Here is a 19,537-nt window from a genome sequence, read left to right as displayed (position 1 = left end):
TGTGGTGAATTTTTTTTTATTAATTACAGTTTATTCACTTTGTATCCCCCCATAAGCCCCTCCCTCATCCCCTCCCACCCCTACCTTCCCTCCCCCTTCTTCTCAATTGCCCCTCCCAAGTGCACTGATAGGGGAGGTCCTCCTCTCCTTCCTTCTGATCTTAGTCTATCAGATCCCATCAGGAATGGCTGCATTGTCATCTTCTGTGCCCTGGTAAGGCTGCTCTCCCCTCAGGGGGAGGTGATCAAGGAACAGGCCAATCAGATTATGTCAGAGGCAGTCCCTCTTCCCATTACTATAGAACCCACTTGGATACTACGCTGTCATGGACTACATCTGTTCAGGGGTTCTAGGTTATCTCTATGCATGTTCCTTGGTTGGAATATGAGTCCCTGGGGAGACCCCTGTGTTCAAATTTTCTGGTTCTGTTGCTCTCCTTGGGGGTTCCTGTCCTCTCCAGATCTTACTATTTCCCACTTCTTACTTAAGATTCCATGCACTTTGCCCATCAGTTGGCCTTAAGTCTCAGTTTCTGCGTTGATAGTCTGCAGGGCAGAGGCTTTCAGAGGCCCTCTGTGGCAGGTTCCTAGGTTGTTTCCTGTTTTCTTCTTCTGATGTCTATCCTCTTTGCCTTTCGGAATGGGGATTGAGCATTTTAGTCAGGGTCTGCTCTCTTGATTAGTTTCTTTAGATGTTCAGGGTTTTAGTAGGTTTATCCTATATTATATGTCTATATGAGTGAGTATATACCTTGTGTGTCTTTCTGCTTCTGGGAAAGCTCACTCAGGATGATCCTTTCCAGTTCCCACCATTTACCTGCAAATTTCATGATTTCCTTATTTTTCATTGCTGAGTAATATTCCATTGTGTAGATGTACCACAATTTCTGCATCCATTCTTCAGTTGAGGGGCATCTGGGTTGTTTCCAGCTTCTGGCTATTACAAATAAAGCTGCTACAAATATGGTTGAGCAAATGTCCTTATTGTGTACTTGAGCCTCTTTTGGATATATGCCTAGGAGTGAGCCTCTTTTGGATATATGCCTAGGAGTGCACACACACACACACACACACACACACACACACACACACATCTTAGTGTAGCCATTCTTTCCCAGGGTTAGAGAAGTCTTCATTACATTGCTATGTTACATTACAGGACAATGCTATATTATACTGAAATAGTTTTCAATATACCACTGCTACACTAATTTACTTGGCTTTAACCTAGAAAATATTCTATACTGAACAGAGCCAACTACTTTATTTAGTTCTGTTGTTTATGTGTGTTTTGAGACAAAGTCTCACTACGTCACTTTGGCTGTCCTGGAACTCACTATATAGACCAGGCTCTCAGAATCTGCCTCACATCTGCCTCATGTCTGGTCTTTTCTTAAAAAAAAAAAAAAAAAAAAACAAAGGAAGAAGTCAAATTATCACTATTTGCAGATGATATAATAGTATATGTGAGTGACCCCAAAAACTCTACCAGGGAACTCCTACAGCTGATAAACACCTTCAGCAAAGTGGCCGGATACAAAATTAACTCAGAAAATCAGTAGCACTCCTGTATACAAAAGACAAAAGGACTGAGAAAGAAATTAGGGAAACAACACCCTTCACAATAACCACAAATGACATAAAGTACCTTGGTGTAACCCTAACGAAGCAAGTCAAAGACTTGTATGAAAAAAATTTCAAGTCTCTGAAGAAAGAATTAGAAGATATGAGAAGATGGAGAGATCACCCATGCTCATGGCTTGGCAGGATTAACATAGTAAAAATGGCCATCTTACCAAAAGCAATCTACAGATTCAATGCAATGCCCATCAAATTACCAACACAATTCTTTACAGACCTGGAAAGAAAAATTCTCAACTTCATATGGAATAACAAGAAACCCAGAATTGCTAAAACAATCCTCTACAATAAAAGATCTTCTAGAGGTATCTCCATCCCTGATCCTAAGCTATACTATAGAGCAAACACTAATAAAAACTGCATGGTACTGGCATAGAAACAGAATGGTGGATCAATGGAACCAAACAGAAGACCCAGAAATAAACCCACACTCTTATCAACACCTGATCTTTGACAAAGGCGCCAAAACCATACAATGGAAAAAAGATAGCATCTTCAATAAATGGTGCTGGTCCAACTGGATGTCTACATGTTGAAAAATGAAAATAGATCCATACTTATCACCCTGCACAAAATTGAAGTCCAAGTGGATCAAAGACCTCAACATAAAACCAGACACATTAAATCGGCTTGAAAAAAAAGTGGGGAATACCCTAGAACTCATTGGTACAGGGGAAAACTTCCTGAACAGAACACCAACAGCACAGGCTCTGAGAGCAACAATCAATAAATGGGACCTCATGAAACTGAAAAGCTTCTGTAAAGCAAAGGACACCGTCATCAAAACAAAACGACTACTTACAGATTGGGAAAGAATCTTCACCAACCCTTTATCTGACAGAGGACTAATATCCAGCATATATAAAGAACTAAAGTAGCTGAAAAAGCAGCAAACCAAGTAATCCAATTAAAAATTAAAAATTAAAAAATGGGGAACAGAGCTAAACAGAGAACTCTCTGTAGAGGAATATCGAATGGCAGAGAAACACTTAAAGAAATGCTCAACCTCATTAGCCATTAGAGAAATGCAAATCAAAATGACCCTGAGATTTCACCTTACACCCAGAATGGCCAAGATGAAAAACTCAACTGACAACACATTCTGGAGAAGTTGTGGAGAAAGGGGAACCCTCCCACTGCTGGTGGGAATGTAAACTTGTACAACCACTTTGGAAATCAATCTGGCACTTTCTCAGACAACTAGGAATAGCGCTTCCTCAAGATCCAGCCATACCACTACATATATCCAAAAGAGGCTCAAGTACACAATAAGGACATTTGCTCAACCATATTTGTAGCAGCTTTATTTGTAATAGCCAGAAGCTGGAAACAACCCAGATGCCCCTCAACTGAAGAATGGATGCAGAAATTGTGGTACATCTACACAATGGAATATTACTCAGCAATGAAAAATAAGGAAATCATGAAATTTGCAGGTAAATGGTAGGAACTGGAAAGGATCATCCTGAGTGAGCTTTCCCAGAAGCAGAAAGACACACAAGGTATATACTCACTCATATAGACATATAATATAGGATAAACCTACTAAAATCTGTACACCTAAAGAAACTAATCAAGAGGAAGAACCCTGACTAAAATGCTCAATTCCCATCCCAAAGGCAAAGAGGATGGACATCAGAAGAAGAAGAAAACAGGAAGCAAGTTAGGAACCTGCCACAGAAGGCCCCCAAAAGCCTCTGCCCTGCAGACTATCAAAGCAGATGCTGAGACTTAAGGCCAACTGTTGGGCAGAGTGCATGGAATCTTATGAAAGAAGTGGGAAATAGTAAGATCTGGAGAGGACAGGAACTCCACAAGGAGAGCAACAGAACCAGAAAATTTGAACACAGGGGTCTTTCCAGAGACTGATACTCCAACCAAGTACCAGGCATGGATATAACCTAGGACCTCTTCACAGATGTAGCCCATGGCAGTTCAGTGTCCAAGTGGGTTCCATAGTAATGGGAAGAGGGACTGCCTTTGACATAATCTGATTGGCTTGCTCTTTGATCCCCCCTGAGGGGGGAGCAGCCCTACCAGGCCACAGAAGATGACAATGCAGCCACTTCTGATGAGATCTGATAGACTAAGATCAGAGGGAAGCAGAGGAGGACCTCCCCTATCAGTGGACTTGGGGAGGGGCATGTGTGAAAAAGGGGGAGGGAGGGTGGGATTAGGAGGGAAGGAGGGAGGGGTTTATGAGGGGATATAAAATGGAAAAAATATAATTAATAAAAGTTTTTACAAAAGTGGAAAAAAAAGCAATGCAAAAGACAAAGCCAAAAATGTTTTTGATGCTTACTTTCTAAAACATGCAACCTTTTATTAAAGCTTTCAGAGTTTCATACATGTAATATATTTTGATTCATTCTCATTTCTCCCATAAGTCTTCCCATATTCACTCCCCTTCTTCAACCCATCCCAACACTTTTATCCTTAAAAAAAAATTTAAACCCAATTTGAGTCCAATTTATGCAGCTCATATATGGGCATGAGGTAGCCACAGCTTTACAGAGAAGATGCTGGCAGCATCGAACTCCTGACTCCTGTGTCTGCGGTTCAGGTTTCTGCACTCCTGGATTGTCCCAATCTGCCAGTTTTTTTTTTTTTTTAAATGGGGAAATCTGTGTATATATGGTCTTTTTCATTCCTATCACTCACTTTTTAAAAACTTTTGCCTTGTAAAATTCATCAAGTTTAAACACAGTTCAGGCATTTATCAAATATAACTAAACTCAAATTTGTTTTTCCAAAGTGCTGTGCTCTTTTTTCTCAACTAACATTTTGTTTGTCAGTGTACACTGACGTTGTCAACTGAAATATTACCTTTAATGGATAGGTATTTTTTTAACTTAATAGTAACATAGTTACAAATTGGTTAAAATAGTTAAAATATTTTTAAAACCACTATTCTCAGCACTCCAATTTGGTACTATAGGAAAATGCCAGCATGTGATTGAGATATGACTAAGAGCTGAGATAAAATCTGAACACACATGCAGAGTAGACCCTCTTCAAATGATGTCCAGTTTGGGTTTTGTCTCCTCTATTATTTGGCAGCTCCTTTCATATTTTTCATATATATATACATATTTTAAGTAGCTTCTACTCTAGTAGGTTTCCATATGACCCCTCAAAGGGCCTTTAGTGTTAGCTGTCCCTTCCTCTCCATATTATTTCCCCTTCCTTGATAGAGTCTCCTTTCCCTCCGCGACCCGTACTCTTTCCCTAAACAGTGTGGTAATATGGATTGTAGCATGCCTATTGAATATTTAAGAGCTAGCATCCACATATAAGAGAATGCAAACATGTTTGTCTTTTGGGTCTGAATTATATCATTGAGGATGGTTTTACTTTTCTAGCTCCATCTAGTTACCTGAGAATTTCATGATTTTATTTTTTATTTAACAGCTGAACAATTTTGTAAACCACATATTCATTATCCATTCATCTGTTGATGAGAATCTAGGTTGTTTCCTATTTCTGGCAATTACGAATAGAGCAGCAATGAAGACGGATGAGCAAGTGTCTCTGTGGTGGATGTAGAGTCCTTTGGGTGATGCCCAAGAGTGGTGTAGCTGGATCTCGACGTGGATCTGTTCCCAGCTCATTGAGGAACCGCCATGTTGATTTCCATAGTAGATGACAGTATTTTCTAATTGAGAGATTTCATATAAAGCCTGGTGCTCTGGCTAGTGTTCAGAAATTATTGAGACCTTATTTGTCCCTGGCAGCACTCAACCGAAACTACATCAGCCTTCCTCAGTTAAAGCAAAGTTCAATTCTCTCTGAACAATCTCCTTCCCCCCTCCTTCTCCTTCCTCCCTCCTTTCCCTCTCTGTCACCCTCCCCCTCCCTCCCCTTCCCTTATACCTCTATCCCCTCTTCTCTCTCTCCCCCCCTTTCCTTCTCTCTCCCTCTCCCTCTCCCTTTCATCTGACGTTGTTTAACCATAGTATACATTTTAGTAATGCTCTCTTTTCATGAGTATTGGGAAATTAATGATGTTCTTAACCCAAAATTACAGATCCTAGAAGACCAAATAAGAATCCGAGACCAGGCGGCCACAGGAACTAACTATGCAGTGCAGGATTTAAACATCAAACACCTGCAAGGAGTTGGCGACCTTCGGGGAAGAGTAGCCAGGTGAGAAGAAGTGTGTTTAGTCAAAGTTTGCCAGCCAGCTTTTGGCCCCTGAATTCCTCACAAAACGTTTTCACATTTTAATAGATGAGGTGTCAGTTTACATTGAGCTAAGTAGGTGGCATGTAGTTAAGAAACTATCTCATAAAACTTTGAAAGTCTGATGCTTGCTTCCAGTTCCATGAACGCTTACACAGAATGTCCAGTTTTTTTCTATTGAAAGTTACCAGAGTCTTGTTTTTATAGCCTTCTGCTGAGCAAATGCCAAAAGTTACACTCAGAACACTCGCATGAGCACACATTGGGAGAAGTAAAGTATTTAAAGTATGCCAACAGATGAAGTTTTGAGTAACGTCTTTTGTATTGTATGTTTAAATGAAGCGTTCATAGTGCATGAATCAGGGGAAAAAATCTATAGATGATGGAAATGTTAGAAACTCCAACAGACACATGAGAAATTACTTGTGGTTGTATTGCCATAGATATGGTCCATCTCTACATAGTCCGCCTGAATCTATTCTGTTGGTCCTTGAAGTTTCCATTTTCACCTTATTCTTTCCAAAGTGTAAATTACCAGATGAGAATTAGATGGCTGACATCTAAGACAAATTTCTTAGTCTATGTATGGAGCTATCACAGAACACCTGAAATTAGGTATTATGAAACAAAGGCTTGAGTGTCTCACAGTTTCAGTGGCTGGAGTGCACGCTCCAGGACAGCAGGCTCCAATGTCCTGTGAGGGCTGCATCTTTCGGGGCTTGTCAGAAACCTGAACACGTCCATGAGGGCCTCAATTCTAGTCATCTGGTAGGAGCTCCTGTGGTCAGATGCCCGCCTCCTAATTTTAGCATACCAACAATGCTTGAATTTTGGATGATAGACAGTTAAGGTAGGGAATTCTAGGATATTTATTTCATCAGTTAAATAAAAATGTATTCATCGGCAGGCATGGTGGCATATGCCTTTCATCCCAGTAATGAGGAAGGAGAACCAAAGGGAGCTCTGTGAGTCTGCAGACAGCCTGATCTACATAGTGAGTTTCATGACATCTAAGGCTATCTAGAGAGACCCAATCTCAAAACAACCAAAAATAAAGCCTACAACTCATTGAATTCACTCATCATTTACCATATGCCAAGCTAAGGTCCAGCAACCCAGCCCCCTCTCTAGCTCTCACTGTCTACCTGGCAAAACCAGTTCTATCAACAGCTTGCCAGCAGTGAAGACAATGCTCTCCTGAGAGAGCCTGGTATTGCCGTGACAATGTTCACATCAGCCTGGGCAGAAGAGGCTGCCCCAGGAGGCAATATTCGGGATGGGTTTCTGAGGGATTTGTAGTAATGAGCCCAGAAAGTTGGGAAAGACACTCTACATAGGAGAAAAATGTATGGAAATGAGCAAAGGGAAGGTCTGCTGAGGCACGTTCCAAGGCCTGCCCGTGAGAAGAGTATGCTGGTTATGATGTTTTACAGTATGCATTCCAGGAAAGATGGGAGATAATGCCAAGAAAACAACCAACGTTGAAAAATGAGGGACCCTGTGGGCTAAAGTGACCTTCATGTAGATTATAGATATCCATAAGTGGATTTTAGGTAAGGTGATGCTATATTTAGTAGCATTCTAATAGCATCTAAATGGTTGGTGCATATAGAGAGAGGGCATGAGATCAGAGGCAGTCTGTAGCAGCAGCCCAGGTTAGAGGTGCCTAGGGCCTAAACTAAGTCACTGCCCATGGATGCCCAGTGCAGAGGACAGACATAGGAAAATAGACTCCACAGAGTTACTACATGAATCGACATTGATTAGGATAGAGGAATACATATTCAAAATTTGGGGGAAAGTATCTAAATTTTTATGGGGTCTGGTTGAATATCTGCCTGCTCCCCGGTATTCAGCAGAGGAACAAACTATGAAATGAGAGGCAGCTGGGAGAAGCAAAAATTGACGATGCCTTGCTCGAAAACCTGTCACGTCTGAGAAGACTGTGGGATCTTACCCAGAATGGGCATGGCGCTCAGAGGGGAAGCTGAAGGGATAGAGGTAGAGGAGGAGCCCAGCATTTTTGTTGTCCTCCAACAAAAATAACTTAGTGGCTCTAGGGAAGACTCTCCAGCTCTGAAGTATCACTTTGTTCCTCTAAAAATTCAATAGTGTGTAGGAAATAATGCTTATGGTTAGAAAGTCACCTAAGAAAAATTAACGGACAATCCAGAGACTAAGTAAATAAATACAACATTTATGTATCATTCTATGTTTATTATACAATATCTGATACATGCAAAAGAATTTTAAGATTTGGGTGTTATACAACAAGATAATAAGATAAACATGAATGAACCTGCAGTCCTCCTTAAATATATATATTTATATATATTTACATATATAAATATATATATGTATATTAAACATAAACAGCAAACACTTCCTTTTGAATGAAGTATGATAGGTTCAGTTTGGTGGTATACTGATGATACTTCAAAGTCTGTTATTTCAGAGATCAGGACAGGAGCCTACCACAGAGGGTCTCTGAAAGGCTCTACCCTGCAGGGTATCAAAGCGGATGCTGAGACTTATAGCCAAGCTTTGGATAGAGTGCAGGGAATCTTGTGAAAGAAGTGGGCTAAGCTAGCATCTCTCAGTCTCTGCATGGCCCCTCACATCTGCCAACATGTTAGTCAAAGACCTGGAGAACTTTGGAATCAAGTGAATGGCTAGATCATACTGTGGAGTTTCCAGTTTGTGTGCCTGCTGATCTCATACAGCTTTCCATCTTGACACTAGGTGTGACTCAAGCATCGTGAAGCTTTCTGGAGACATCCAGTTCATCAAGCAGGAGTGCCGACAGGTTGAGAAATCAGTTCAAGAACTCGTTTCTTCCCTACACACCATTTCCAAGAACTTGGATATGAAGGTAACTGAAAAGAGATGGGATTTGTAGGACATTATAAGGTACTACCATCAGCATGTGAGAGCTCAGTAAAAGGGCTACTCAGAAGAGAACCCTTTACCTTGAGGGATTTAATATGAAACTCATTCCAATACATTATGAGTTCAGTCAGTTGAACCAAGAAATATTTAAAAAGTGCCTTCTGTGTCCCAGCACACACTTCCACTGTGAGCATGGGCTGCTTCTGTCATTGCAGATATGTGCTCTTTCTAGTACCCTTCAACACTGTGGAGCCCAGGATTATACTCAAAAGGAATTCCCATGGAAGCTGTTGTTATTATAGACAACTATTAGTGCCATTGATAATGTTACCTGTGTACTTAGGCACTGCGCTGGGTGAGATTTTCACATAAAGCATACACATCCTCAGACCTGCTTCATAGACACTTTCTTCTATGGACCTGCCTATTGATACTGGCATTAGTCCAGATCCTTTGCGAAGGAATTAGATGAGCAAGAGGCTCAGTAAAGGGATGTCTGTGAGGAATAGTGGAGAGAGAGCTGAATGAGACAGGGAAGTAGAAAACTGACTCCTGTGTTATAGACAGGGAAGGAAGGACTCAGTGAGATGCCATGAAGAACATTTCATCAGCTTCCTTGAATGAAAACTACCCATGTGAGGAATGGCACTCAGAGACACCTGGGACCAGCAAGCAGGTGCTCAGGGTACCCAGAACACTCATGGCTTTAAGCCCAGGAGTCCAGGCTTGGGGCCAAATGTGCCCCTTGCAGTAGCTGTCAAAGGCATGTAAAAGCCTATTTCTGTACCCAACCGGCTGGACTGTGGTTTCTTCATGCATACTCTGTCCTCCTCATTTTCACTTAGCACAGTGCACACGTGTAGCCTATCCTCTTCTTCTTGAATCTGGAGCAGTTTGAAATTCCCTTCAGGTCACAGTGCTTGTAGATGTTCACTCCTGATGGCAAAGAATGAGTGAGTACTCGCTATTTGCAAGTGTCATGGGCTGATGCACAGATCTATTAAGTAAAATTTGTATTTTTCATATCTTGCTGTAATTGTTTGCGCTCTACTTATTTGAATAGTAAAGAACAAATAAGTAATTTAAAAATAATTACTAGGGCTTAGGAAATGGCTCAGTGGTTAAGAGCACTTGTTGCTCTTCCAGATGACCCAAGTTAACATCCCAGAACCAATGCTGGGCAGTTTCATGACTGCCTGTAACTCTAGCTTCAGGAGACTCCATATTCTCCTGTGGTTTTATAGGGCACCATCACATACTGGACACACACACACACACACACACAAATAAAAATTTTAAATCATTAATATATATTTTATTAATTTATTATAAAAAAACTATAGCTTATAAGGATATAGGTACATAGGATTCAAACTTCTTTAATGTGGATTTTTTTCTTCATTTTTCAGAAGTATCCTTCTCCTACTCTTACCTAGGATATTCTGAAAGCTTCTGCACCAACATTTATTGGCCTGCTCTCTTCTACCTCTGCCATGCATGTACTAGTATATTATTTTATTTTCAGTTCTTATGCTTTTACCATATTTTAATTTTTAATATCTCTTGCTAAAAGAAACCATCCAGGTACTGTTGGCTGCTCACTCATTCTTTATCCATCCGAATCTGCCCATTTTCACCTCTTTTATTGCTAAGGGAACAACTGTTTGGAAGATGCTGGTCTTTGGTATTCATCTGTCATAGGAGCTGTGGTTTCATTCTCTGAGATGGGGATTTGTTTAGGTTCAATTGTGTGCTGTCATTGTGCATTTGTTTTTAATCTAGTTCTTGTACCTAAAAGTTTCTGGGACTTCTTTCCCATTCCATATGCCTTGAGTCATGTCACAAGTTATTTTCTTATGGTCAACTCTGGAAATCACAGAGGCCAAATCTCAGGTCCACCATGTGTGTTTCCCTTAGAGCCTGATTGTGTATGCAATCATGTATGCATTAAGTATTTGAGTAATTACACATTACCAATTAGGTATCTCAATTTTTACCTTTGGCCATTAGGCTGAGGATAGAATGAGGGAAGGTTAGACTGTGACTAGGGAGAGAGAAAGTAAAGACAAAACAAAATTGAATTAATGAAGTAATGTCAATAATGTATTTTTTCCATATTATCAGATAGTCTATTACCTACAGAACATTACAGGCAATAAAGAAAATGAAATGAATTACTTCCTAGAACTGTTTTCATGAGAATGATGTAACTGTAATGTGAAATCATTTTCTTCTCTCATACAATACATGACAACCACAGTATCTCCTCCTTCCACTCCCCCCCCCATCTCCTTTCTTCCCTAGGTCTTCTCCCCCTCCATTTCCTCTTTGGAAAAGAGCAGTCCTCCAAGAGACAATAGCCCAACAGGACAAAGCAAAATACAATATGTCACAGCGGAAGTCTTTATACCAAGCTGGCCAAGGCAACCCAAAAGGAGGAAAAGAGTCTCAAGAGCAGGCAAAGAGTCAGAGACACACCTACTCCCACAATTAGGAGTCTCACAAAAACACCAAGTTAACAGCTATAACATACACAGAGGACCTAGTCAGACCCATGTAGACCCTATGCCTGCCCCTTCAGTCTCTGTGAGCCCATACACTCCCTTCTGTGGTCTCTGTAGTCCCATCTGTGGTCTGCAACACTTCTGTCGACACTCTTCTGGCTTTTAAGTCTCCACTGAGAAGTCAGATGTAATCTTAATAGGTCTGCTTTTATGTGTTACTTGATCTTTCTCCCTTGCAGCTTTTAGTATTCTTTGTTCTATATGTTTAGTGTTTTGATTATTATGTGCTGAGGGTACTTCCTTTTTTTAGTCCAACCTACTTGATGTTGTATATGATTCTTGTACCTTTATAGGTATCTCCTTCTTTAGATTAGAAATTTTTTCTTGTATGATTTTGTTGGAAATATTTTCTATGCCATTAAACTGAGATTTTTTTTTTCCTGCCTCTATTCTTGTTATTGGTCTTTTCATAGTTTCCCAGATTTCTTGGATTTTTTTGTCAGGAATATTTAGATTTAATGTTTTCTTTTATGGATGTATCCACTTCTTCTATTATATCTTCAATGCCTGAGATTCTTTCTTCCATCTCTTTTATTCTGTTGGTGAAGCTTGCCTTTGTGGTTCGTGTTCAAATTCCTATTTTTTTTTTTGTTTGTTTTTATCCAGGATTCCCTCAGTTTATATTTTCTTTATTACTTTTCAGTTCTGGAACACTTTTATTTGTTTTCTTCAGCTGCTTGCTTGTTTTTTCTTTGCTTTAAAAATAGATTTATGGATTTAGTCCATTTCTTTGTTGTGTTTTCCTGAATTTCTTGAAAGGATTTATTTATTTCCTCATTAAGTATATACAGCATCTTCAAAAAGTTGGTTTGAAGGTCCTTCTCTTGTGTTTCAGCTACATTAGGGTACTGAGGGCCTGCTGTGGTAGGATAGCTGGACTGTGGTATAGACATACTGCCCTGACTATTCTTGATTGTGTTTTTATGCTGGTGTCTAGGCTTTCAGGTTTGAGGTGAGTATAGGTCTAGGTGTTGATTTGGGGGTTTGTCTTTGTTGGTTGAGAGCTGTCTTCCTTGGTTTCTGTTTCCTGTCTAAATATTCAGAGAATATATTGGCTGAGTGTTGTCTCTTTTGCTTGTTTGCTACGCTTGTGTGTTCACAGGGGTGGCAGTGGGAGGGGAGGAATGCTTGCTGATGTTAGAGGGTGTGGGAGGAGGAGGCAATGAGGAGATAGTTGAGGGACCTACCAGAGGCTTGGACAGGGGAGGAAAAGCTGCCCCTGGTGTTCCGTGCCAGTGTTAGGGGCAATCATGAGAATTGTATCTTGGGTAGAAGAAGAATGGGGAAGGTCCATGGGCAGGTGTAGCCTGTGGTGGAGCAGCGTGTGTCCGCCTGCTTTGGGGGCTCGGATGCAATGATGAGGTGGGAAGGGCAGAGGGAGATGATTTGTGGAATCCACAGGAGGCATGTGGGGAGCTGCAGCTGGTATTCTGTTGCAGCACCAGGAGCCACCCTGAGGACTAGGTCTGAGGTAATAGAGAGGAAGGAGATGGTCTTCTGGCAGATGAATCGTTTTCTAATGGAGATATGCTCTGGGATTCTTCAGAAAGAATGTGTGTGTGCATAAATGCTGGTGACTTTGCTCACACACCCAAACATCTTGCACTTCTGTTAGGTAATGCAGCTCTTAGGAAAGATAGAGTCATCTACGTCGGAGCACACCTCAAATTTAAAGATGGTCCAGGGAGATTATCAACATGAAATGAACCTTTTGGAATTCAGGTAAGTAAATGGATGTTTTTTTAATTCTGTTAAGTGAATTTCAAAGAGTTTTACATAATGAAAGTAGTAGCAATAAATGGAACCTATTTCAGAAATTTGAGCCTGGACAAGAAATAAAGTAGCAAATCAATTCAAGGGACATTCCACACAATGTTAACTTATACAATGTTCATAACAGAATAAATGTAAATACTGATTTTAACATTATTTAAATTTTAAATTATTGCATTTATTTATTTAAGAAGCCATATTTCCAATCTTTAGGAGGACTTGCAGGTGTTGATTCTCTCCTACCATCATGTGGGTCCCAGGGTTCAACTCAAATCATCAGGATCAGTGCCTAAACACCTTCACCCACTGAGACATATCACCAGCCCATGAATATTAATTTTGATGTTTTCTTTGTGTATCAGTTGATATGCAAAACACGAACACTTCCTGTAGTGTAGTTTTAATGTATTACCAATTTATGTTGAAATATGTAAAGTTTTACTGAATACAAATTGATTACTAAAGACTATCTGATATGCTTTGGAATGATTTTTGTTTATTTAAGCTTCCTCTGTGGCTGTGCACTTACTGCTTTGTATTCCCCTTTCTGGAACTGGTACTTAACCCTACTTGATAAAGAAATAAAGTTTGAATGACTACCATCATTCCCAGGGCTCCTTTTCTTGTTTAGAGGATTACTGTGTCACAGAATACAGCACAAAGAAAATTTCAGTTACTTGGATACTATAATCTTACCATTTTTTGTATCTTGTTCTGTTGCCTCTCTGTCCCATACTAACTGGGTAATATCCTGCTTTCTCCATTCTCCACATCTCTTCTGTATGCCCACTGACCACAAGAGACACCATAATATTTGAACCTCAAAGTCACAAAGCAAATAAACCATAATGTATGCCATAATGTGAATGTACTTTAATTTAGTCATATTAAAATGGAAAACATATGTACCCAAAAAGATGATAAATAGTTATTGCTAAATCTCAAGCAAGGGAAAACTACCAGTTTCTTTATGTTCAGGACAACATTTTTAGATTATGAAGTTCCTGTCCAATAAGACTATTCAGTAAACAGCTTTGGGGTTGATCTAATTAACTCCCTTACTTTTGGAATGAGGCAAAGAAAAATATTCAAAGTGGAAGTGAAAAGCCAAACATACATACAATTTAAACTGTAAGCCTTTGCAGCTACAATGGAAGTTAGCATTGAGGCCCCTGAAGAAACTAAAAATAGAACTACCATATTACCACTCCTAACTACATACACCTGAAGGGCACTCGGTCAAGATGCTACAGAAACACTTGCACATCTGTGTTTATCAGTACTCTCTTTACAACTAAAAAAATGGTATGAGACCTGGAGAGTATTCACACATGGAAGGATAAAGAAAATGTAGTACATACTCAGTGGAATTTCCTTCAGTCATAAAGAAGTTGAAAGCATGAAATTCATGGGGAAGTAGAATTGAAGATTATGTTACATAAAATAAGCAACAGAAAAACAAATATTGCATAGTATCTGTCATGTGTGGAATCTTGTGTGTGTGTTTGTGTGTCTGTATCTGTGTCTGTGTGTGGTATGTTCAGGTCAGAAAGTATGAAGGAAACAAAAAGAGGAAGGAAAAGATGTTCACACAGAGAAAGAGAGACAGTAAGGAAATCCCTGTGATGTGAAAGCATAAAGGAAGACTATTTGGGGGAGGAATGAGACCATAAAGAAGAGAAGGACGGGCATGAATAAGAACCGCATGCTTTTAATCCCCACACTGGGAGGTTGGGAGGGGGAAGAGGCAGACGGATCTCTTGAGTTTGAGGCCAGGTTGGTCTACAGAGCCAAGATGGCCGATGCTACAAAGAGAAGAAACCCTATCTTGAAACAAAGCAAAGAAACAAAAAGAACAAAATATGATGACATTTAAGTACAAAAATTCCATAGTAAAGCCATTACTTTGCATGGTAACTTTAATTTTAATTATCATAGTAAAATAATGATTTCTAGGTCAAAGAGTATATTTAAAAAACTTTATTATAAGGAACTTGCAAATAAAAAGACAACGCACAGTGAAATTAACCAGACCCAAGTCTGTATATACCAGTGAACTTCTTCACATCTAACTCATTTGATTTTATAAGTGTCTGCATTTTATCAGCAACGTACACAACAGGCTTCCATGTGCTCTCACCAGAACTGGGGTGCTTCCCTCGCAAGGCTTGCAGGTGACCAGATGAAAAGCCGTGTGTTTTAATTCACATCCCTTCACTAGCTGGCTTCTCTTGTCTGTGATTTGCCTATTCTTATCATTTGACAAATTTTGCATCAAAATTTTAAAGTCATTTTCTTAGCACCTTGTAGGATTCCTTTCCATTAGGGTTGTTAACCTTTTGACTGAGATGTGTGTTCCAAGTGCATTTTAATAAATGCAAAGTAAGGTGGGTAGGCTGTTCAAGGCAGAGAATCTCTGCTTTAACCTGGCATAATCCATTTTAACGTTCATCAAAGTTGCTTTTAAACACCTCTGCAACTTTCCAAAAGCATAAAAGTCACTGGTAGTATTAGAATTTTAAGACATGTAAATTTACATTTTGAGTGAATTTTGTATGGAGTTTGCGTTTCTTTCTTTAAAAGAAGCATTGTCTCTAAACAAAGGAAGCAGCTTCAACAAATATTTTCGTGACCTTAAGGTTAAACTTAATCTGCTTCACATTTAGAGATTTTAGCAAATCTGTCTGTCAATTAGACATGTTTAATTGAACTTAGAAACATCCGTGTTGCTTGGTGGCTTCCTAGCGACACCTATAATTTTGCCTGTCACTAGACCTAACAACAGACATTTACATTGGAGTTCTCCATGGAGCCACCTCCCTCCTGAGGCAGCTTGGTCAGCTGTCTGCTAAGTAATATCCTAAGTCAACAGTATAGTGCTTCTGTTCTTAAAAGTCTGCCTACCATTAAAAGCAGCCACCTCTTAATAAGGGTTTGACAGGGGCAGCTTATGGCAGACACTCCCTAAATAGTTCTTACTGTTGTCACTGTTTAGCAGATAGTGATTTAAAACAAACAAACAAAAAAAAAAAAAAAAAAAAAAAAAAAAAACAGGCCATTTGGTCAGTGATACAAAAGCATAAAGACCAGTCTTATTGCCTAAATTTGAAAACATTATCATGGTAAAAAACTGAGAGGTATCCAAGACAGGACTCTGTGACACCCATCTTTGTGTACTTAGCACACCACATAATCAGACACAAATAGGAGCTGATGAATGAATGGGTAAGCTTCAAAAATTTATATATGTAACGTATCCTAGACACAGACAGGTGAGAAGAAGGCAAGTGAGAAGCTAGACACAAGTAAAGCAAGAATCAAACTGCTAAATGACAAAGACAGAAAACAAATATATAAATGCTTGCCAGTCCTCGAGACCTCAAGATCCGTGCCTCTCAAGCCTCATCGCTGCTCAAAAGACAGGACATTTTGAGTTATTGTGATTGAGTGATCTGCCCAAATCACACAAGTAGTAAGCGTCTAACTGCAGAGCTCAGGAAGTTACTATCCTACATGATGCCTTTAAGAAACTCATTTATTTTTTGTTTGTTTATTTGGGCCAGTGCTGGAGATCAAACCTCGGGCCTTACACATGCTAGGTAGATATTGTATTAATAAATCCATACCCCATAACATAAATTAGTTTAAAAGAACTAATAAAAATGAACTTAGGAGAAAAATATATTCATTAAAATTAATTTCTCATTTTTGACATGAAGCTCAAAACTGACTCAATCTCCAGAGAAATTGCATATTCTCAACCATATACACCTAAAAAATAATCATACATTCATACATTAAAATGTCTTCTGTGTTTATAAATTTATGAAAATCCATTGCTTTTTTGTCTTCTCTTATTTTTTTTTCACATTCAATTTGTCAAAGCCGCAGTCTGAATAAAAAAAAAAAAATTTGAATCTTCTAAAGATGTTCATTCAATGAGTTCAGGGCATTGAGTTGAGGTCATTAGTGGCCCTGGTAACACTGGTTTAAAATGGAGCTGTATGTTTAAGTATGTCGACTATAATCAAGGCCTTTGCACCATTAGCTCTCACCACAGCTCTGTGCCAGCCTTTGCTATGACTTCAGTCTCCAGTAGGTCTTGTTGAATTAGCCTTGTTGTGAAATTTAGCCTGGTTTCATCTATATAAAAATTAAACAAAACCAAAATGACTAGCCAGCATTTTCCTAATTCTAATTCTATAGGTTGTGTAGATTAAATTATGTAGATTATTCTGTATATTAAATGGTGGACTCTGACCATAATTTAAAAGTCTGGCTTTTGTCCTTTAAATTCTTTTAAAGGGCTATCTACCTACCAACCTACCTACCTATTGTCTAATCTATCTATCTGTCACTCTACCTACTACCTACTCCCAGTTGATCTACTCCTACACCCAATACAGTAGATGATCTAGTAACTAAATTGTAAATGGCATAGTTATTAATGATATTTCAATTTTAACTATTAGTTCTATAATTCATAGACTTAGGGAAAATCATGTCGATGATGTTAGAGAACAACTGAGCAAAGATTTACACACCTATTTACTTTTTATTTGAAGGAAAATGCTTTTCCAAATGCTTTTCTGTTTTAATATATTACCAGCAGATGGAGTCTGATTTCCAGTGTTACCAGGAAAGCCATTCTCCAATTGAAGCCTGGCCTTATAATAAAAGTGTCACAGTAGTAATTGTGTTTCTGGCTTTAATTTCAGAATTTTAGTTAGCAATACACCTTTCCAGAAGATATTGCTTGGCCATAGTTAGTATTTTCTTGTTCAGAGAGGCATTCATACTCTGTGTGTGTGTGTGTGTGTGTGTGTGTATGTGTGTGTGTGTGTGTGTGTGTGTGTGATACAGGAACAGATGCTCACACTCATTACAAGCAAAGGTAAGCCTGATATCTCAATTCGCAGAATACTAAGGTTTATCTGGGACTTACTGTCCCTGTAAACCATAATAATTAGAACTTCCCCCAGATACAGAACAGATGAAAATCAAAAACATTAGGTTTCTAAATAGCTTGACAAGTTTTTTTCTGTCATTTGTATTTTATTTTTTTATTAAAAAAACTTATTATTAAAAACTTACATATAAATAAAAATGTAACACAACAAAATCAACCAGACCCAAAGCCCACACACCCCAGCGGACTGCTACCCAGGGAGAGCAGGCTGCGGGGACAGAAGCTGTGGAACTCCACATTACATTTTGCACTTTAGTGTTGAATATATCTTATGCTCTTATTTGCTACCACAACCAAAAATTCCATGTCAGCATCAGAACTAGAAAACAATTCCCTTTAGACACTCTTTCATAACTTGTCCATTACCTACATTTTGTTTCTCCTTGTCCCCACATATTTACTTTCTTGTTCTTTTTTCTTCACATATATTTGCTTGTATATGTGCATATATTATTGAGTAGATTCAACATGTTAGAACACGCAGCTCCTCTCTTTTGAGATTGTGTTACCTTGTTTAATAATAGACATTCTCAGTTCATAAATCTTCCTGCAAAATTTTCAACTTCATTTTGTAGAACACGAATCTATGAGTATAGCAGAATATAATTAGTTCATTATTAGTTTATTTATAATATAATTTATATAGAATAAATTACAATTTATAGAATGTATAAGTTTATTTAGAATGTAATTAGTTTATTAGTAGTGTATTTGTTTATTCATTTACGGTTACTTTCCGCTGCACTAGCTTTCCATATAGCCTCTCGGATGTCATTCCGTTCTAGCTATGGGTTCCCTCATTCCCTCCCTCAATCCCATCTCTCCTCCTCCTTCCCACCGGATCCCGTTCTTGTCCCTCTCCATCCCTCTCCATAGTTGCATTCCACCTATCTCCCCCTTATCTATCTCCCCCTCGATGGGAGATGCATGTGTTTGGTCTAGCCCTTTTCTCTCTGCTTGTCCTCCCTGGGTTTAGGAAGCGTACCTTGGCTATTTATTTAATGATACATTCCCAGATGTAAGTGAATATATACCATATTCATCTTTCTGGGATGACGGTTTTTTTCTAGTTCCATCCATTTGCCTACAAATTTCATAATGCTATTTTTTTTTTAAACATCCGAGTAAACTGCATTGTGTAAATGTTACATTTTCGTTATCCATTCTTCTGCTGAGGGACATCTGTGTTGTTTCCGGCTTCTGGCTGTTCTGAATAAAGCAGAGTAAACATGGCTGAGCAGTGAGGGGAACCCTGCAGGTGTCATGGCAGGCAGGGAAATGATCCACGAGGAGGTGAGAACAAAAACTTGGTCAGCCCGACTTAGGCCTGATTAACCTTCAGGCGTCCGGTGCCAGTTGGTTTACTGCCAGTATTTTTAAACATGCTGCAATTTGTAAAATAGTTTCCTGGTGTAATACGATCCCTAGTGCATAAGGCATAGTTACATCAAAACTCACTGCAAAGTACTTTGCTGAAAGCGTTTATCACTGTGGAGTTTCCGGGTGAAATTTTTAGGGTC

The 19,537-nt window shown here is 39.1% G+C and overlaps 1 protein-coding gene across 1 annotated transcript in view; it reads left to right on the top strand.

Moving 5' to 3' along the window:
* Positions 1–19,537, top strand: part of Fam81b (family with sequence similarity 81 member B) — a 54,839-nt gene that overhangs the window by 21,646 nt on the left and 13,656 nt on the right. The window contains exons 5-7 of the mRNA XM_060383383.1: positions 5,668–5,786; positions 8,565–8,694; positions 12,891–12,997. Coding sequence (XP_060239366.1) covers positions 5,668–5,786; positions 8,565–8,694; positions 12,891–12,997 — 356 coding nt within the window. The remainder of the gene's footprint in view (positions 1–5,667; positions 5,787–8,564; positions 8,695–12,890; positions 12,998–19,537) is intronic.

Source organism: Meriones unguiculatus, chromosome 5 (genome assembly GCF_030254825.1).
Source record: "Meriones unguiculatus strain TT.TT164.6M chromosome 5, Bangor_MerUng_6.1, whole genome shotgun sequence".
Lineage (NCBI taxonomy): Eukaryota > Metazoa > Chordata > Mammalia > Rodentia > Muridae > Meriones > Meriones unguiculatus.
This window is presented reverse-complemented; position numbering and strand designations above follow the sequence as displayed.